Source organism: Echinops telfairi, unplaced genomic scaffold (genome assembly GCF_000313985.2).
Source record: "Echinops telfairi isolate 266 unplaced genomic scaffold, ASM31398v2 ScPeMD7_3533;HRSCAF=4204_0, whole genome shotgun sequence".
Lineage (NCBI taxonomy): Eukaryota > Metazoa > Chordata > Mammalia > Afrosoricida > Tenrecidae > Echinops > Echinops telfairi.
The window spans coordinates 78,549,914-78,572,069 of record NW_022107431.1 but is presented as its reverse complement, the minus strand read 5'-3'; the positions used below and the strand labels follow the sequence as shown (position 1 = coordinate 78,572,069).

At 36.6% G+C, this 22,156-nt stretch overlaps 1 protein-coding gene across 1 annotated transcript in view; it reads left to right on the top strand.

The window, feature by feature from the left end:
* The window catches only part of ASCC3 (activating signal cointegrator 1 complex subunit 3), a 365,946-nt gene that overhangs the window by 58,451 nt on the left and 285,339 nt on the right, over positions 1-22,156 (top strand). Inside the window, exons 5-8 of the mRNA XM_045294314.1 lie at positions 193-313; positions 8,804-9,011; positions 9,655-9,796; positions 10,849-10,974. Coding sequence (XP_045150249.1) covers positions 193-313; positions 8,804-9,011; positions 9,655-9,796; positions 10,849-10,974 — 597 coding nt within the window. The remainder of the gene's footprint in view (positions 1-192; positions 314-8,803; positions 9,012-9,654; positions 9,797-10,848; positions 10,975-22,156) is intronic.

Below are 22,156 nucleotides of genomic sequence, written 5' to 3'. Positions count from 1 at the left end.
TTTTACCTTAAATTTGTAATTTTAGATGACCTTTGAATCTCCTTAGCAATATAAGGTTTTCTTTCTTTTTTAAGGTACCTTTCCTTGACCTTTTTTGGTATTTTATTTGACTTTATACTTCAGCTGAATAGAGTATTAATCAATCAAGAAAAGTTAATTTTGAAGTAACTCTTGTTTGTTTTTCCTCATAAGCTATTTGAACTGCTGGGACCAGAAGGACTTGAACTGATTGAAAAGCTCCTTCAGAACAGAATTATGATTGTGGATAGATTTCTTAACTCTTCTAATGATCATAAACTGCAAGCTCTTCAAGGTAAGAATGAATACAGTGTGATTCTAATAAAAGGAAAACTGTATTAGTGAATCTTCTTAAAAGGTTTAACCTTATGTATCCTTTTGTCTATTATGTAATGTACCGGTAACACCCATTTAAATGTCTTGTATATGACTAATTATAACATAAATATTCATAACCTAAATTGCAAAGAGCTCTGATAGTGATTTTTGTGTTTGTTTGGATATGGCATGGCAATTTTCAGTTTTTAAAGATAAGACCGCTTAGAGTACACTTTTTTTTTTTAATGTAACTGTTTCAGAGTAGGAGCCCTGGTGGTATAGTGGCTACAGGTTGGGCTGTTACCTGCAAGCACCACTGTTCAGAACAACCTGGAGCTCTTCAGGAGAAACACTGCACTTTCTACTTTCATAAACAGTCACAGTGTCAGAACCCCACAGGGGATTGCTATGAGTCAGCATCGACTCAATATCAGTGTTTACTATGGGTCAAGCAAGCAGTAATGCCAAGCTGTGGACAAGTATGTTCGTGCTTTGCACACACAGATAAGGGGGCTCCAAAATGTTTATGAAAAAATTCCATGAATATTTTGAAGCCATCTCATATATCTTTCCCAATTGCTTTGCTGTGTGCAGGAAGGGAGACTTTCATAGAGTCAGCATCCATTAATGTTCTCTTTCTTTTCCCTTTCTGCGCACACACACACACACACACACACACACACACACAGTTACATTTTTTTTTGCTGATCAGTGACAGGAAGTTATAGCACTTTCAAATTTTGTCATATTATTTCTTGGCCCGATTTTTTGCAACTTGACTATAATGTATCTAGGTATATGTGTGTGTGTGTTCGTGTGTGTGTGTGTGTGTGTGTGTGTGTGTGTACACCTTAGGGATAAGGTAACGGCAAGCTAGATTGATAGAGAGGTCATATATGTAGGAAGCAGGGTGGAGTAGCACCCCTCAAGTGTCATAGTAGTCAGCTTAAAAGTTTCTAGTGCATTAACATAGGAAAAGAAAGATTTTAGGGTTTATCTCAGCTGTGTTAGGTCATTGAAGGTCGCTCTCATGAATTTGTGTTATATGCTTTCTGTTTTTCGGTATTTGAAACTCAGGATTGCTGAACCTATAGGGACAGAAAGTAAAATAAGGGTTTGAGGGGTGTGTGCATGGGGTGGGGAGTTATACTGGTTGAGGTTGGGATTTGGGGTGTAAAGGGAGATGATGGAGTCCAGGAAGGAAAAGAATGTTGGGAAACTGATTATGGTAGCAATTGTATAATACTGCTTATGTGATTGTACTATGGAACTATATGATATATATCTTTTAACTACCAGTTATTCAAAAAACCTATCATTCCATGGTCATCTGCCTTGAATATTATTATTTGAGAAATAAGTTACTAATCTTGCTATTTTTGTCACTCTTGAAGAAAGTATGGGGCTTCTTTTCTTCTGACTCGTCATATTATTTCTTGGCCCTATTTTTTGCAGCTTGACTATAATATATCTAGGGGTGTGTGTGTGTGTATGTGTGTGTGTACCTAGGGATAAGGTAACGGCAAGCTAGATTGATAGAGAGGGCATATATGTAGGAAGCAGGGTGGAGTAGCACCCCTCAAGTGTCATAGTAGTCAACTTAAAAGTTTCCAGTCTGTTAACATAGAAAAAGAAAGATTTCTTTCATCAAGGAAGCTATATGGGGCATGACTGGGACAAGGAGTAACAAAATTGTTAAAGTGGATGAAAAGATAGGAATGTCTGTATGAGAAATTGGGTAAAGGGGCAACTTTCACTAGGTGGAAGGAATGAATGCATACAAGTGTAGCAAATGCTGGAAGAAAGACGAGGCATTCTACTCCCATAAATAGTTATAATCTAGAAACTCACAGGGCAGTTCTACCCTGTCCTAATTAACTCAGGGGCAGTGAGTTTTTTTGGAAGTAGTAAATGCAGGAACCCTGGTGGTGTAGTGGTTATGGTGTGTGTCATACTGTTAACCATAAGGTCAGCAGTTCAAAACTACCAGCTGCTCCACAAGAGAAAGTTGAGGTTTTTTACCCCCATAAGGATTTACAGTCTTGGAATACAGTCAGGACAATTCTTCCCTCCCTATTAGGTCACTTTGAGTCAGAATTGATTCAATGGTCATGAGCTTCAGAGGGTAGAAAAGTAAGTAGGCAGCAAATTGATCTTATGACTGTGTGTGTGTTTATCCTTTATCCTTGAATTTTTTAGTTGATAGTTTTCATTAGTTTTGGAAAATTGAACATATTAGTTATAGTTATATTTAAAGGTCTTATATGCTAAGATATTTGGATGACCTGCTAGCTATATTTTTTCATCTTTTTGGTTTTTATATAACGTTTTTTCTCTGATATGCCTAATACTTTTTAAATGAGTACCAGACATTTTAAAATTATAGTGGCTCCAAATGATGTTTTCTTTCTTTAGAGAGTCAGAGTGTGCGCTGACCACTGTAATCCATTTACAGATCATGCTATGTGGACACTAGGTTGCATGTTTGAAAAGGCTCAATGGACTTGTGGCTTATTCGTCTTCTTAGGCAACAATCTTTTAGGGCCTTCAACGGAATCCCAGGCCTTTCACCAGGCACCCCTCCTTTTAATTGTTACCTTTTGTGCTCTGTGAAACCGTTAGAAACTTTCTTCTATTTTTCACACCTTGTCCACCCCTTTTTAAATACTGTTTTAACTTGCTGCCCTGGACAATTTTGTAATTTAACAGATGTCTTAATGAGAATTGCAACCATGTTTCTGAACCATCCACAAACTCCCAATTTTTATCACTCCAGTTCTAAGCTACAGTGACAGCAAGTGCCCTTTACTGTAGGCAATTCTTAACTTATCAAATTTATGCAGAGAAGGTGGCTGCAGATCACCAATTCACCTCTCTGCTTGCCCCCTTTTCTAAAATATCATTCTCTTCTGCCCTCTGGCTTCAGTACCCTCTGATGCCTTTGAAATAGGAGTTTTACATTTCATCTAGTGCTTACACATTAGGATGCCAACCACGGCTTCAGTAGTTGGAAACCCTCAGCTGATTATCAGGAGAAAGACAAGGCTTGCTATGCCTGCAAAGAGTTGCAGTCTTGGAAATCCGTATGTGCAGATTGACCCCTTCCTATAGGGTCTCTGTGAGTTGGAATATACTTGATGGCAGTAAGTTTGAGTTTATTAATGTTAGTCTGCTGTGAGCTATATCATTCTATTTGGTAGAAAAAACTATGACATTCTGTCTTATAATTATGTGGAATATAGGAGAACCTGGTAAAGAGAAGAAATACAGTGACTTTGTCCCTGGTACCACATTGAACTTAATAAGATACTAGAGTATTTATTAGACAAGTTCTTGGGAGATTTTAACTTCCAAGGTTACCGGGAAGAATATACTTTAGTCAAGAATTAAGAAGAGATAGCTAGGAAGCCCAAAATATAAAAAAATACTTCATTTAGTGTTGCAACTGATGCCCACTTTGGGTTTTATATATTAAGCTTGAAAATGGAAAAAAAAAAGAAAATAAAAAGAAAGTGGAGTTTCTTAATTTTGTACAAATGTTTCTTCCCAACCTTACAAATAGTTGGGATTTTAAAAACGTGCACTTGAATAGACGATTAGACAACCTTCTTGTAAATATTCAGTTTCTATGCTTCACCTGTGTGAGGTTATGTCACCTTTGCCTTATATTTTTGTTTATGACAGTAAAATTAAATGATGAAAAGAGCCTGAATTTAATTCTAAACTTTCTTAAGGATTTTTAAAAAATCAAACACTTTTATTTCTGATATATGTTCTCAGAAGGCAAATTGCTTTGAGAGTTTTAGAAACTTGGGAATATTGAATCTGGGAACTTGGTTTTTCTGACAGTCTCTTGATTTTTGTGTGCATGTTTGGGCTCCCATACATTGAGGATTACTAGACACACTGACAAGCCAACATGATTTAGGAACATTTAAATGTGTATTTGCCAGACAAAAAGGAATGTGTCTGAAGACATTGCCTGCAGTGTGGTAAATTCTAAGAATTTGGTGCTTTGTTTCATTAATTCTGTAACAGTTTAATATAGAAATATATAGTTTCAAACTTTTAATACTACTAATTTATATTTAATGAGCTTTGGTTACACTATCAGGTAAGCATGGGCTGCTAACCATAGGGTCAGTGATCCAAGCCCACTAGCCACACCTCACGAAAAAAATGAAGCTGTTGGCTCCCATAAGGACTTACAGCCTCAGGACCTGTACACAGGGTCACTGTGTGTTGAAATTTAGTTGATGGCAGTGCACTGGCACTCAAAGAGCGTGTTCAACCGCAAACCCCACAGATTCAACAATTTAAACCCACTAGCCAGTCTATGGGAAAAGATAAGACTGTTTGCTTTTAAAAAGATTTACAGCCTTGGAAACCCTATGTAAGGTCAGTATGAGTCCGAGTCAAACCTTATGTGAGGTTGTGATGAGTTGGAATCGGCTGTGGGTGATTTGTAATTTTTTCAAGTTCAAGATGAATCATATCACGTATTTCTTTAGTTATAGATGATGAGTTAGTGTTATCTAACAATTCTAATTACCAATCAACCTGTCTTAAAATGTATTATATTCTTTTGTCTCATGCTAGATTTTTATCCATGTTGCTTTTATCTAAGAGTTTTAATAAGTCTATTCTAGAATAGAACCATATATTTAAGCATTTGTTACTTTATAACTTGAGTTTTCAAAGTTACCTATTAGGCTTAGTCTTATATAATTCTAGTATATTCTGACCCTATGGTTAGCAGCCCATGCTTACCTAATAGTGTAACCACACACACATTCAAAGTGTCTGCTGCCATCTTTGAGTAAGTCACCTTTGCCTATTTCCTACTCATGTCAAATTCTGCCACGCAGACTTGTTTGCTATGCCATGGGTATTCTGCCTTTGTTATTGTTGGCCATGACTGAAAACAGTGTGAGCCAATTTGAAGCCCTGGTTTTGAGACACAGGGCTCCCATTAGTAGTGTTTGCCATTTTCCAAATTGTATTTCCATTAAAAGGTAGGTTGTACTTTTTCTCTATTTGCCTTAGTTGTCATGTAAGTATGTCCTCAGCTCTTGCTAATACATTTTATTTCATGCATACATAAATAGTAACATAATCATTCGAAAAGAGTAAGATATATTTAATAGGAAAATATGGTATCTAATGTGGAAATAAGGAGCCCTAGTGGCACAATGGTTAAGTGTTTGGTAACTGAAAGATTGGCAGTTCAAACCCACACAGTGGTTCCTTAGGAGAAAGATCTGGCAATCTTTCCTCATAAAGATTACAGGCTAGCAAACCCTTTAGGACAATCCTGTACTGTCACAGGGGTCATTGTAAGTTGAAAATTGACTCAGTGGCACCCGACAATAACACCCCACCTATTCACTGCCATCAGGACTCTATTTAAGGTTTCCACAGCTGTGTAAGTCATTATGGGAGTGATGGCTTCATTTTTCTGACTGCATCAGCTGCTGGGTTTGAACTGCCAGGCTTGTTATTAGCAGCCCAATGCTTATTGGAAGTGCTATCTTAATCATAAGAGCATTATGTGAAAAGTTAAATTTACTTATTTAATATGTTAACAGCAAATGCTAACTCACATTGAATGATTATTTATCAAAGTTATATAAACGCATTATTTCAAAATCATAAAATTAAGTGTTTGCATGTCATGTTTTATATACCTCCTTTGTCATCATGTTGATCCTATTCACAGTGATCCTATATAAAATTTCAAAAGCTATACGTCTTCATGGGAGGAGATAGCCTGATCTCTCTCCTGTGGGGAATGGCTGGTGAGTTTGAACCACCAACTTGTGGTTAGCAGTTCAGCCCTTAGCCCGACATCTCTTGGACACCTTGTTTTTAACACTAGAATTTTTTTTAAAAAATCCTTTTACTGGGGGCTCTTACAGCTCTTATCACCATCCATCCATCCATCCATCCATTCTGTCAAGTACAATTGTACATACGTTGCCATCATCACTTTCAAAACATATTCTTTCTACTTGAGCTCTTGGTATCAGCTCCTCATTCCCTCTCTCCCACTCTCCCTCATGAACCCTTGATAATTAATAAATCACTATTTTTTCATGTCTTACACTGACTGCTGTTTCCCTTCACCAACTTTTCTATTGTTTGTCCCCTTGGGGGTATGGGTTATATGTTGATTATTGTGATCAGTTCCCCCTTTCCCCCACCTCTTCCCCTTCACGTGCCCCTCCTGGTGTTTCTATTCTCATTATGGGTACTGAGGAGTTTATCTGTCCTGGATTCCCTGTGGTGTGAGCTTTTATCTGTACCAGTGTACCTGCTCTGGTGTAGCCAGATTTGTAAGGTAGAATTGGGGTCATGACAGTGGTGCGGGAGGGGGAGAGGAAGCATTAAAGAACTAGAGGAAAGTTATGTTTTGTTGGTGCTGTACTGCATCCTGACTGGCTTGTCTCTTTGTTCTGACATTTCTGTGAGGGGATGTCCAGTTGTCTACAGAAGGGGTTTGGGTCTCCACTCCGCCCTCCCCCTCGTTTACCTCAGTATGATTTTTTGTTCTGGGACTTTGATACCTGATCCCTCTGACACCTCATGATCACAAAGGCTGGTGTGCTGCTTCCATGTGGGCTTTGTTGCGTCTCAGCTAGATGGCAGCTTGTTTATCTTCAAGGCTTTAAGACCCCTGACACTATATCTTTTAATAGCCAGGCACCATCAGCTTTCTTCACCACATTTGCTTATGCACCCATTTTGTCTTCAGCGATATGTTGGGAAGGTGAACATCACAGAATGCCGGATTATTGGAACAAAGTGTTCTTGTGTTGAGAGAGTACTTGAGTAGAGGCCCAATGTCCGTCTGCTACCGTAATACTTAGCATATAAATATATGTGCGTAGATCTATTTCCCTATAGTTATATATAAATATATTTACATATGTACATGCCTGTATTTAGACCTTTGTAAATATTCTTTGCCCCCTAGTTCTTTCCTCTATTTCCTTGTACTTTCCTCTTGCTCCATTATCATGTTCAACCTTCGTTCGGGTTTTATTATAGTATATACTCATGTATAAGCCGAGTTTTTCAGCACATTTTTTTTTTGCAGTTTTTGTGGTAAAATTAAACACCTTGGCTGACATTCGACTTGGCTTATACTGAGTATATACAGTAATTCCTCTTGGCCATATTGTCCTTGTTCAAATCCTTCCAGGCATCATATGACCTCCTTGCCATTGATTTTAGATCCCTTGTTCTTCCCTTGTCTCTGGGTTTGCTGGCTCCCCCCTTTCTTTCCTCTGCCTCCCCCTCTCCCATGTCCCCCCGACGCTGTCGGTCCCTTTGTTTTCTCCTCGGGATTGTTTATCCCACCTATCTTAACATGAGGGTTTTTAATGCTAATAAAATTAAACTCTAGTCTGCAAAAGAAGAAATGTGAGACGGTTGTCTTAAAATAACAGGGAATGTCATTTAGACACTTTTCCTCAAAGTGGGTCATACTGTCCACTGAAGGGCATGAGCCCACCATCTCCTCTTTAGAAAAAAACTACTCAGTGCCCCCCTGGTGTGCTGAGCTGTGTTGACTAGAGAAACAAATTCAGTGACACTCATATATGTGGAAGAGAGAGCTTTATACCAAAGAGCAATTGTATATTGAGAAAACATCCCAGCCTGGTCCAGATCAAGTCCACAAGTCTGATACTAGCCCATATGTCCAATAACTAGTCTGTAAATTCCTCTTGAGACTCATGCAAATACTCACAATGTTGCTGAATGCAGGAAGATCACAGGTTCATGGTAGCAGAAGCATCTCAGCACTAGAGGGAGTCTCCACGTGGCTCCTCCACAGGAAGATGAAGCAGAGAGAGAAGGTGTCCCGCCTCTAGAGAGAAAGAGGCTGTGACCTGACTGACAGGCTGGACTCTACCCTTTCATTCTTATGTATCAAGTTGACATGAAATTGTGTAACTACCACACCTGGCAATCAACAACTTTTCTACTTATCCCATAATCCAATATAAAGTCATAGGTATCTGCTTTTGCCGTCCTCTGGAATCATTTTAGGAGCTCTGGTGGTGTAGTAGTTATGCGTAGTTGGGCTGGATCCCATAGTTGGTAGTTCAAATCCACCAGCAGGTCTCTGGCTGAGCTTTCTCTTGGCAGCAACAGCTGCTATCTCGGGAGCCCACGGGGGCAGCTGAGTCAGCATTGACTCCGTGGCAGAGAGCATGGAATCATTCCAGAGTCCCCCCCCGGGGGGGGGGGCGGGCAGTATTGTCCACTTTGGGAAAAGCTGTTGTAAACATGTGACAAAAAGAAAAACCCTCCTTAAAACATGTAACTAAATATAGCATTTAAACAATGAATTGTTGGATTATGCTATTTTATAGTTTGGTGTGGAGAAAAAAATGGTTTTCATAAACATTAAACCAAGTATGAGATTTGTAAAACGTGGTTTCTTAAATTTGCTCTGCAGAAAATTGCAAAAAAATTTTAGGAGAAAATGCTAAACCTAATTATGGTTGTCAAGTCACTATTCAGTCTGAACAAGAAAAGCAGTTAATGAAACAGTATCGCCGTGAGGAAAAAAGAATTGCCAGACGAGAAAAGAAGGCTGGAGATGATGGAGAAGTTTCTGGAGAAGGACCAATGTGCTTTGATCCTAAGGAATTGCGTTTACAAAGGTAATAAATGCCAAATGCTGAAAAATGCTTGTACTGTAATTTCTATTTTTATATATCATTATCATTTTTTAGCTTAGTTTTAGCAACCTTGATGATTCTACTTCTAGTCACGTTTTCTTACAAGAGTAGAATTTTGTTGTATGTAAACCTAATTTTCTGGGATAAGAAAGCAGTGATCTGCCTAATTAGAATATTCTTGGTTGCATCCACATGGGTGAGAGATTTAGAATATAAAGGTAAGCTATATTTAGATACTGTGCACACTCCACTGGGTTAAGCTTTATGAAGCTTAGCGAAATGTATTGCGACCCTTGTTTCTTAATGGATACCTTTTTGCCATGTTATTTAAAATAGAAAGAAGGGAAATGGAATAAAGACATCAAAACTCATTTAAAATGGCTTTGAATTGTGGAAAAGGCAATTATCAAGAACATTAAGTCAAACTTAATTGAATTGTGCCATCTAAATTAGCATCTAAAATGTGACACATGACTCTTTGGTTGTCTCAAAACTTCAAGATTGCTAGTCTTCCCTTTTCTTTTGGAATGTCAGTCTACCTGAAATAATGATGATAGTGATCTTGCTGTATGCTTTCCTTTTCAAGATAGAAAATGAAACTTGCCCATTATTTGTATCTTCATAGAGAACAGGCGCTTCTGAGTGCCAGAAGCTTTCCAGTGTTGAGCAGGCAGAAAGAGATGGGCAATGAGAAAATGCGTTTTCCCCATGTTTATGATTCCCAGGTCGAAGCCATGAAGACCTCAGCTTTCATTGCTGGTGCAAAGGTAAGCCATTGATAAACCACCCCTTTGGGACAATACATCTGTTCTGACAAACTAACACAGATTTCCCTTATTTCCATTGTACTGCTTGTTCAAGTTTATTATAATTTGCTTACCGTATATACTCTAGTATAAGCCAACCTAAGTATCAGCTGAGGCACCTAATTTTACCACAAAAACTGCATTAAAAATGTGCTGAAAAACTCAGCTTATACACGAGTGTAAACGGTAATTGTACTTAATATTATTGATGAAAATGAAATAATGGAGTATATATAAACTTAGAATAGAAACTACATCTCATTTTTATTATTTTTTTTACTAGTATTTTTGAGGGTTAGTATTTGAATCACTGTTTTGATTAAGATTTACACTGTGGTTACACATTTTTTACAACTTACCTGAATACGTTTGTCTTCAGAAATACATTTGACTCGTGTGCTATATGCAGAAAGATCCCTGGTGGCACATTGGTTAAGCACTCTTTTGCTAACCAAATGGTTGGCAGTTTACATCCACCAATGGCCCTGCTGGAGAAAGATGTGGCATTGTTCTTCCATTAATATTACAACCTAGTAGGAAACGCTATAGGGCAGGTCTACTCTGTTCTGTGGGCTTGCTGTGAGTCAGAACTGACTTGATGGGAACTGGTTGGTTTTAGGGTTATATTAGACACCTAATACATGAATACTTTTTTGTGTTGGGCGTCTTTGTTTAGTTTAGGGTCAGTAAAACAAACTTACTACCATCAAGTCATTGTGACCCTATAGGACTGAGTAGAACTGCTCCTATGAGTTTCTGGAGTGTAAGTTTTCACAGGAGCAGAAAAATTCATCTTTCTCCCATCAGAAACCGTAACAAGTGTTTGAGCTGCTCACTTTGTGGTTAGCAGCAGCCAACTCATAGCTTTCCTTAAATTACTTATTTAACTTACCACTGTTATGGTATCAAATTCAGTATTGTTCTGTATCTTGCTTTCATTTCAAAGAGCCTTTATCAGAGCAGTGGTTTTGTTTTTTTAGTTACGAGTGTATTTTAATTTGTTATCCTTCTAGATGATCTTACCAGAAGGAATCCAAAGAGATAATAATAAGATCTATGAAGAAGTCAAAATCCCCTACAGTCAACCAATGCCAGTTGGCATTGAGGAAAAGCCAGTGTATATCCAGGACTTAGATGAGGTAAGATGAACATTTTATAGAGCGGGTCTTTTTGATGTCTGGTTATGTTTAATGAATAGTTTGTATTAGAATATTTGTTTTAGAAATTAGCAGTTGACCATTATAGTCCAGAGATATATGCAGTTGCTGACTAAAGTACTACAGTAGGGGAATTTACATTTAAGCATGCATATATGCATATGTTTATTCACTAAAAATATTTTGTGTGTGTCAGTATGAGTGGAGCAGACTGAATGACACCTAACACCACCAGCATTGAGAGCATGCGTGATTGCAACTATGTAACTCATCCCCCCACACATACTTTTTTTGTTTGTTTGCTTCTTGATTTCCTCAGTTTAGCAAATGAAATCTAACGTTTCCTCTGGATCATCAAGTAGTTGTAGAGAATATCAGCAGCAATATTTCTAAAGTTCAAGCCTTCTATTAAGACTAGTTAATGAGGTAGGAAGTATGATACATTCAGTTCCTTTCGGTAAGAAATGATGGGAGATTTTCCTGTATCTTGTTTATGTCCCTGATGCTGCCTATGGTCCAAGGAGTTTGCCAGAGGGATGATGATGCTTGGACCATGGGGCCATAAGAATAATTTTTAACCCCACAAGTCTTCTTTTACAGTTAGAGCAAAAGAATTAAGTGGAAAAAGAAACCAGTGGGGATTTAAAATCAGTGTTATATCACTACACACAGTCACTCTCCTAAACTTCAACTTTTGGATACCTTAAAAATAGATTTTTGAAATAAAATTCGTATGGTATGAAGTTCACCCTTTTAAAATGCACAGTTAGGTTGTTTATGATCATAATAAGCATTAATCTAATCCCTGGTTACAACCCATAGGGAGATTTTACTATATATATATATAAGTTGTTCATATATACAAGGTGTTTAGTATATATACAAGTTGTTCAACTATTTAATTCCCGAACATTTCATCACCTCCAAAAGACGCCCCATTTACAGTACCAGTCAGTCTCCATTCACCCTTTGGCTAAGCACCTGACAATAACTAATCACTTCCTGTCTGTATGGATTTGCCTATTCTGGTCATTTAAGATAGCATCTTCACTGTTTCTGGGGACTAAGACATATAGAGAGCTTTGGAGGACGGTGAGACTACTCTCTTTACCACACATGACATGGATGATTACAACTTATTTAAGCATCCACCCATTGAAAGATGTCTGAGTTGTGTATAGTTTTTAGTATTATGAATGAAATCTCTACAGACATTGATGTACAGCATTTTAAATTTGAGATGTATGGCATTTGAATGTTTAACTTAAGAAACGACCACACCATTTTCTAGAGTGCACCAGTTTTCCATTCCCATCTGCAGTATATGTGTGCTTAGTTTTTCTGCATCCTTGTCAGGGTTTGGTGTTATCACTTATTTTTTATATTAATCACTTGAAATTTATAGTCATTTCTCATTGTGGTGCTATTTTTTACTTCCATAATGGCTCAGAACAATGTGAAAATAATACATCCTAATGCAATGTTACATATGATAGCAACATCAATCCAATATGTAAACTAGTGCTATATCATTTTGGATGATTATCCTGCCATATATCAGAATCTTGAGAATTAAAAGAGACCTCAGGAGAGAATATAACTGTTAAGAGAGTGCCACCGTTTAGTCGATGCTTCTGTTGACTTGAATCTTTTATACCATGTAGGATCTTTTATGTATTAGGGAGAGTGCTATTTTAAAAAATTGTTGCCTATCTTTTTTACTGAGATCATAATCACATGCTGTTACTAACAGTCCTAAGAAACTCTAGATAAAATGCTTTTATGTCCTCTTCCTGTCTGAATGTCATATTATATAATTTTGTCCTGTCTTCTTAAATTGCTTCTGTGATTTGATTAAAAAGACATAGAATTTTAAAATTCTGAAATGATGTGTAAAAAAATGCACTTACTGTCATTAAATGAGTTTTGTGCTTTTTTTTTGGAGAGAGAACAATTGGAAAGTTTTAGATAGACTTAAGTATGAGTCAGGATTCACTGAGGTTGAAGTTACAGAATCAAAGTCAAAGCTAGCTTTAGCAAAGAAACAGTTTAATGGCTTTTCTAATTGGAATGTTCGGAAGTAGAGGTGCCTATGTGCTTAAATAGAGATACAGGGTTAAATGATATCAATCCAGCCCTCTATCTCATTCTCCCTTCACCTGACTACTTTCTGTGTTACCTTTTACCCCCAGCTCCATCTTGTCCTTCTCCAGTTCTCTTCATTTCTTGACTGCCACGTATGCTTTCTCTGTCTGTCAATGACCCACTGCCATGGAGCCAATTCTGACCATACCGACCCTGTAGGATACATTCTTCTCCCACAGAGAGGCTGGTGGGTTTGTAATGTTGACTTTGCATTAGCACCCCAGTGGGTACCTCACTATGTCACCAGGGTTTCTTTTTTATGGGGAAACCTTTAATGATGACTATAAGCATCGTATATATATATATGTGCTTACATTGATTTAATGACTATAAGCATCATTATATATATATATATATATATATATATATGCTTACATTGATTTAGGTGTCTCATTAACTTTGTAGCCAAATATATTATCTGTTGTAGAGTGTAGAGTTCTTATTTGCCATACCAGGGCATGGGTCCACTCATGCTTCTTGATTTTCCAACCATACATGGAATCAGAGAGAGTTAGGAGGAAATTACTCAAGGAAAGGAAGGTGCTATGAACATTATAAAAAGCAGTTAGAACTTGGCATTAAAACTTGGATACTTTGGGTTAATGACTCCAGTTTGCTTTTTTGTTTATGTTAAATGTGTTGATTTCTACTAACACAGTTGAGATTTATACGAGAGTAAGTAAAAAAGTGTTGCTACTAGAATTCCAGTTGAGACACATGGGTTTATTCCAAATAAGATGTATTTAAACATTTCTCTGCAATCAGTGGATGCCTGCAGATAAGTTCTCTCAGTAATGACACTCAACTCAGATTCATTAGGGCACCCTGGTGGCGGCAGTAGGTTCTGATGTGCAGTTTGAACCTAGCAGTAGCTCAGAGGGAGAAAGGTGATGCCTGTGCTCCAGTAAAGACTCACAGTCTTGGAAGGCCACAGAGTGGTTCTGCCAAGCCCATGGCGGTGAGCTTGGTTGGTCTTGGTGCATTTATTGTTGTTGTGGTGATTGGGTGCCATCGAATCCATTCCAACCCATACTGATCGTATGTTTGCACAATAGAACAAAACACTGCTGGGTCCTGTGCCATCCTTACAATTGCTCTTCTGCGTGAGCCCACTGTTGAAGCCGCTGTGTCTGTCCATCTCCTTGAGAGCCTTCCTCTTTTTCCCTGCCCCTCTACCAAGCATGTCCTTCTCCAGGGACTAATCTCTCTTGACAACATATCCAAAGTATGTACGACTGAGTCTCCTCTTTGCATCGTGCTCGGTTCCGCTCTGAGAAAGCCGTTCCTCCTCTGTCACTCTTTGAGTGCCCTCTGACCTGAGCAGCCCACCCTCCAGCACTGTCTCTGCCGATGTTCTGCTTCCATTCCTTAGGCTTTCAGTATCTTGACAATGTTTCGAAGCTAAGAATAAGGTTTTCAGTGGCTTCTTCCGCTGAAGTGGGGACTTGAGTCCTTCTTCATTGCCAGTCCTTACTTTGGAAGCTTGCTGAAACCTATTCACTCTGGGTGACCCTGCTGGCATTTGACATACCAGTGACACAGCTTCCAGCATCACAGCAACAGAAAAGCCACCGCAGACAAACTGGCAGACTAGTGGTGAGGTAGATTTGTAGGTAGATATGAAAACAAAGGATGCTTTTACTGTCTTGCCAGAATTTAAAAAAAAAAAAAAGGTTTTGAGATTAAGGTTAATACCAAATTTTTAGCAAAAGTCAATTGAACATTCTCCTAAATCATTGAGGCTTGCATCAAATTTACGGACATCCTTTTCTGCATAAAACAACGGTCCTTATCTTGCCACCTCAAAATTAATTTTGTTCCTCAAACTCAAAAGAATAGTCCAAGAGCCATGATTTAAATCCCTCAAGGATACCAGAATTGTCATTTTTATGTGGTGTAAATTGATGAATACAGAATTCTTTGAGAAAGGGTTAGATGGATGGAGGGATATACAGTATAGAGGAATAGCAGCTTCAAATTTTGACATAAAAACAAAAGCTGAGTAAAAGTGTCTGATTTTGTAGCAATATTTTTACTTAGCTTTATATTTAGCCAATAGAATGTTATTTAGTTAAAAAAAATAGGACTGAAGACCCAAAATATAAGGGAAAATAGTATAAAATTTACATATACTATTTCATTTGAGAAGTTGCCTAATTATTGAGAATTTTAGATTTAGATCCTTCATGGCCTTAGCTTAAAATAATAAATATAACAATAAAAACTGACACAGAGACATCATTCATGGAGAGTGGAATTAAATATTAAGCAAACAACTAAAGAAAACTTGAATGCTGAGGTTGGAACCTTGAGGGAAGTAAAAAGGATTAGGTTACAGCAGAGTCTATGTCATAGAGCCTAGGATCATTGTAGCTTTGTATTCCACAGTTGGGAGGATGTAAGAACAGCATTTTGTTTCAAATCAAGGTGTTTACCACAGTGATTTCTTCTGAGGACTCTGATGGAGAATCTCTTCCATTTATCTCCTAGTTCCCAGTGATACATTGCATTTCTTGCCTTAAATATGCACCACTTCAATCTTTGCCTCTGTCTTGTTATACTTCTGTGTAGCTTTCTCTGGCTCTTCTCAGTAAGGATCCCACTCAGATTGGATTAAATCGACCCTATTACAATATGATTCCATTTCTTCTGATAGCATTTTCAAAAATCCTATTTTCAAACAAGATCATGTTCATAGGTGCCAAAGGTTGGACTTTTGACATATCTTTTGGGAATAAACAATTCAATGCATAGCAATTCATTCATTTATTACAGTTTTATTTTATTTTAGTTTTTGCACCAGTTAATTACTAGTATTTAAGGTCAATAGTTAATTGTGTTTATCTACATACTTTGCTGCTTATTTTTAAATTTCATTCAGTGCTTTCATATTCTGTCACTTTCTGGTCTGAATTTTTCTTACTGAGAGTTTTGTGATAGCAGAATTTTCTTCTTGTTGGTCTAAATGGAATCAAAAGATACTGGAATTTTTCCATGATTGTTTTAAAGACCCTTGTATTCTGTAAATACATTTCACTTGCCATTGAATTCATTATTGGCAGTTATTTTCTATTAGCACCTTAAAGGTATTATTTCATCACATGCTTTTCCTTTCTAATTTTGTATAATATTTAATAATCTAATTGTTATGTGCATTACTTTAGCTTTTTCCTCCTACTTCTTTTAAGATCTTCCCCTTGCCCTTATAATTTTAAAGCTTTCTTTTGGCTTATTATTCTTTTTCTCATTTTACTGTCTCCCCTATTACAAGTAATAAAAAGGAAGGAAGACAAAAAGGACTTTAATTTTTTCATACCCTTATTATCCAAAAGAGATTGTTAGATGATATAAAAGGAAATGCAAGGTACTTCCCCTACCTGTAAGAACCTGGTAACATAGTGGTTATGCATTGGGTTGCTAACCACCAGGTTAGCAGTTCAAAACCACCAGTTCCTCTGCAGGAGAAAGATGAAGCTTTCTATTCCTGTAAAGAATTGTAGTCCTATAGGGTTGCCACAAATCAGAATTGACTCGATGGCAACGAGTTTCCTTTAATTTTAATGAGCTTGCATCATAGTTAACTGAAGATACTAGCATGTATATTGAGTATTTACATAACTATTATGTAGAGTATGTTAAATACAAAATCAGTACTTCTAGTTCAATATAACTTCAGTAGAAAGCTAGTGAGATCATTGCTGTTAATGAAGGTTTTTGGAAGACATTAGACTTGAATTGATTCTTGACTGCTCTGATCTGGGGGGATTAGAATTTATGTAGAGCAGTGACTGTGAACTTAACAATTGCTTATTATAATATAGCTAGTACAGAGAAATGAGTAGTACCTAATTTCATGTTGAAAATATTACGTGGACCTGGTGTAATACATATGTACTCAAGTATATGCCGAGTTTTTCCAGCACACTTTTAATGCAGTTTTTGTGGTAAAATTAGGTGCCTCAGCTGATATTCAGGTTGGCTTATACTCGAGTATGTATGGTAAGTGAAAGTTATATCTCAATCATGTTGCTTTTTATTTAGTAGCTTCAAAATGACAATTTTCATTACATTTGCTCACTATTTGGAGAACCGTTATGCTTCATATTGAGTATTTTTAACTTGTTATCTTGGAAAATACAAAGATAAACTTTAAAATCTCAGTTTACTCACCAAAGTAGTTGGGGAAATCTGAAGTATTCTAGCTGTATGTGTGAGAATCATGCTTCTGAGAATGTCTACCTTCTGTTTGGGAGGTCAGTAAATGTTTAACATGTAAATATTTAAACCATTGGGTAAATTTTACTGTAAAGTAATATACAAGGAATTTTTATTTACCTGAGACTCCCAGAAGTTATTTTTACTATATGATTTAAAAGGAATGCTAACTGGTTTGGAAAATCATTCAATGGATCAAATATAGGAAATGCCTAAATGATAAATAGAAGGACAATACCATCTGTGTTTTTCCTTCTAAGTAAGAAATTAATTTTGCCTGTATTTTAAAAAATTTTTCAGAATTTTAGTACCATAATTTCTATGGGAGCACTTGATATCGCTAACAAGAAAAAGGGCACTACCTGTTAGAATACTATCTGCTAAACTACAGAGGAAATTACAACTGACATCTGCCTCTAATCTAACCAGATACCTCTTTAGAACCTAGTCTTTATTGATTATATACAAGAGAATTAGAATAGAGAAGATAAAAAACTTAAAGACATAGAAGTGATCCCAGAATGATAATTTTTTTACAAGTAAACTAAAGTCAAAGATCTAAAATTTAGGCAGAATTTACTCACTATGTTAAATTGATACTTTTGAAGTGGACTTAGCCCATATCTTGTAATACAAGGGGGCTTCAAATTAATTCCAATCTCCAATGCTATTTTCTCACACACTTTCTGAAGATCCTCCTCTATATCCCTTTGTGGCTACACTAACCTATAATAATGAGCAGAAATACTTGGTATGCTATGTTTTGATATATAAGCTTCTTTCTGTCTATTTGACTCTGAAATATGTATGGCTTGGTTATCAATAATCAGTCTTGAGACTGAGTTATGCTAAGTGTTATTGTAGGATGTGTGTTGGGTACAAAGATGTTAAGAACTGTGATCCTCCATTTAAGGAACTTGCTATCCAGTTAGGCAAGTGAATTTGATGTTGCATTCCCAGCTTTGCATCTAATAATAAATTTTGTGCCTTGGGTCTAGTAATAAAACTCCAATGAAGTTCACTTTTCTAATTACAGTATTTGTTTTGAAGATTCAATGAGATGTCATACAGAAACTGTTTGGTGATACTTTTTATGTGATCAGTGGACTCTGAGCCCGAGTAAAAACGTCCCAGGCAATGCATTTGACTTCCTCTAACTCACAAGGGGACAGGGTAATCAAGATCAACAGAATGAGCTGCTCTTGGCTAATTCTGATGAGGCAGAGATCTTCCGTGCCTCCACCCTCCCACCTTTTTAGCAAGTCTGACACCCAGCTATCCTTCTAACTGCACTTTCTACTTCTGTACTGGGTTTGTCATTTGTGAGAGTGGCCACACGGAACTTACAGATAATACTACTCAGGACAATGGGATTGGATAACATGGTTATTTCTAAATTTCTATTTAAGAAATTAATGGCTATTGTATATTACTAATCTTTGGAATACATACATATTTGTATTTTAAATTGACTATAAATGAGTCATTCATATGTTCACTTATATATCACATGCTTATATTAGAGGAAATACTAGTAGAAATTATCATTTCTTTCAAAGATGCTTGACTGATCATTTATTAGTGATAAAATGTTCTTTAAGAAGATTTATATTTAAAATGACATCCTATTCTATTTAATTAGCTCTGGAAAGTTTAAAGTCATACACACTGTAAAAAATAACAAAATTAAGAAATTATCCAGAATTTTAACTGTCTGTAGCATTTCATGGGATTGATTGACCAGGTAAGGACTCAAGTGCTTTACCCTCTTTAAAGATTTCAGGCATGCGATTGGAAGGAATTTAAAGGTTAAAATCATAGCTGAAACCAATTATTACCATAAATGCCAGCCAAGAAACTAAAGATGACATTTTCTTTGTGGGATTCATCAGAATTTGACAGAGATGCTTTTGCTTCTATTTTATTGCCGTGGTTAGAAGTGCAGCTGTTTATCAGGAGACAAATCCTACACTTTGGTCCAACAAGACAAATCCTACTATTTGGGCCAATTAAATAATGGTGTCTTACATTTTTGAACTACAGAAGTTCAAATATCATTTTGAAGAATATTTGTAATCTCCTGCAGCCACTATGAGTTCATCTATGAAATTAAAATAACATGTTACAATCTTATATCTCACTTTCTTCAGTTCCTCCTTAGGGACATACATTTAAAATAACATCTTAACTTCAAAATACTAGATTTTATTGCCAAGTTCACTTACATGCTAGGCCTCTGAAGTTTGTATAGGATCCCTGCTGGTGCAGTGGGTTAAGCTTTGGACTGCTAATCAAAAGACCAGCTGTTCGAATCTCCTAGTCACTCTGCTGTACAAAGATGATCCAGTCAACTCCCGTGACGATTTACAGCCTCCAAAATGGTGAGAGCAATTTCTGTGCTGGCCCATTAGGTTACTCTGAGGTGGAACCACTTCGATGGCAGGGAGTTTGGTTTTGGTTTTTCAAGTTTGTATGCTTAAAGCATTAGTTTTTCAAAACCTGCATTCATTTAAAGCAGCAGTTATCAACCTGTGGGTCGCGACCCCTTTAGGGGTCAAACAACCCCTTCACAGGGGTCACCCAATTCATAACAGTAGCAAAATGACAGTGATGAAGTAGCAACGAAAATAATGTTATGGTTGGGGGTCCCCACTGCATGAGGAACTGTGTTACAGGGTCAAGAAGGTGGAGAACCGCTGGGCTAAAGGGAAGCAAGCTGCCAAGCGAAACCAAACTCCTGAGTGAGTTCAGCTGTCTTCTCACTGATCATGAATGTGACTGTTGGCATTTACATTTGTACAGATGTTTTAGAGGGACAGTTAAGACTGTGAGTTATTACCAAGAGCTTTCTAATGAAAACTAAGATCTGCAGTAGTGTGTGGTTAGTAAGTGGAGGTTGTGATCGCACAACCCAGTTTTTGAATCTCTTTAAAATGGATGCGTGCAAACTTTGTTTCCCTTCCATTTTCCTCATTCCAGGCTTCTCTGAAGCTATACCTCTCCTAGGAACAAAGAGGGCTCCTGCCCTCACAAAGGGGGCTTAGTGCTCCCCACTGGTTCCCGTTATACTAGTACAGTATAGGTTTCTTAATGATTTTATACTCCAGTTGCAATCTATTTAGATGTTCTTTTCCCCACGACCCAATATGCCTTTGTTGGACTATTTTCAATATGAAGGGCTTTTAGGAATTTAAATTTACTGGCATGTTGACTATTTTTTATTTCTATTTTTAAATAGTATAAAGGCATTTGGTTAAGCAGTACGACCGAGTTATAAATTATTCATTTTGATTTCTAATTATTTTAGCTGAGATTTTTATTGCTTTTTCTTATATTTAATGAAATTTGACACTTTCATTTTAGAAAATAATGCTTCTGATTTTCACAAAATCTTACATCTCACTTCCTTCAAAGATATAATAAAGGATTACACTCCTGAGGTCTTTTGTTGCTAAAACTTAATTTCCGTTAAAGAGCTCTTTGGGATCAAAATGGATTATTATCATGAAACATTCAAAGACATGATTCTTAAGTAAAGAAAAATTAACAGGGGCCATGCTGTCTTTCATGCCTTTTAATGAACAAAATCCAGTAAATTTTCTGTGTATTTGAAAAAGGAGCACAAATTAGACTTCAATATTTTGTAAATATGTTGAAGTCTTTATATAACTTAATGCAAGAAGTGAATTAGTCACTTTGTAGTATTGTAGATGTACTATATATATGTTTAAAGAAATAATACATTGTGATTTTAAATACAGCAGAACTATACAGATTAACTATTGTACCTTTTGTTTTTTATTTTATTGTATTTTATCTAAAGAGAAAGCACCTTTAATTTTAAAGCTTTTAAGTAAATAATATCTAAAGTATTATATCTAAACTTATAAAAAGTAAAAGTTCTTTCCTTGGAGCTGGAATTATAGAACTTTTACTTTTTATTTTATAAATTTGGCATGAATCTTCCCAGATGTTTTTATGTGTTAATTTATACATAATTACTTATATTTCTATTCTGTAGCATATTTTATTCCCTATTAGACATATTTTCATATAAGCGATTTAATTCTATATTTACTATAATTCATGAAGAATAAATCATAAATTACTTATCACAATTTTCCCTTGTAATTATTTTTTCCTATTTTTAATGTTATAAGAAATATCTTTGTGAGTGGTGAGGGACTTACTAAAGGAAATGTGGCAGTTGCTGGATGCAATCCAAGCTAGCTTAAACTTCTGGAAACTGCGGTGAAGGTGGAAAACAATGATTTGACTAATATCTATGACATAAGGTATAAAACAGTTGTCAAGTTCAATAAAATGAAAAGAAAAATTTATATACCAAGCTTCTGTTTTGGAGGTAGTCATTATGTTTGCCATGGAGTGTTTTGAATATTATTTAATTAGTAACAGTTTTTCAACTGTGCCATTCACACTTGGTAATTATGATTTAATCAGAGTGTCTCAGCTGAAATAAGTACTGAGAGACAACATAATTGAATGCTTGCCATGTGCCAGGTTCTAGGTTAGGCATTAGGGAGACAAGGCAAAAAACATAATTCACAATCATTAGTAATCTCATATTCCAGAGGGAACTAACTCCTTACATATATCATTCAGTACGTTAGAACAGTGTTTCCCAAAGTGGGTGATACTGCCCGTTAGTGTGGGGAGCCGGGGGACTGGCACTCGACTGATCCAGAGGGAAGGCTGCAAAAGCAGATACATATGCATTATCCTGGGTGATGGGTTATAGTTTAAAAGCTTTTAATTGCCAGATTGAGTGCAGGGGTGGTGGTGA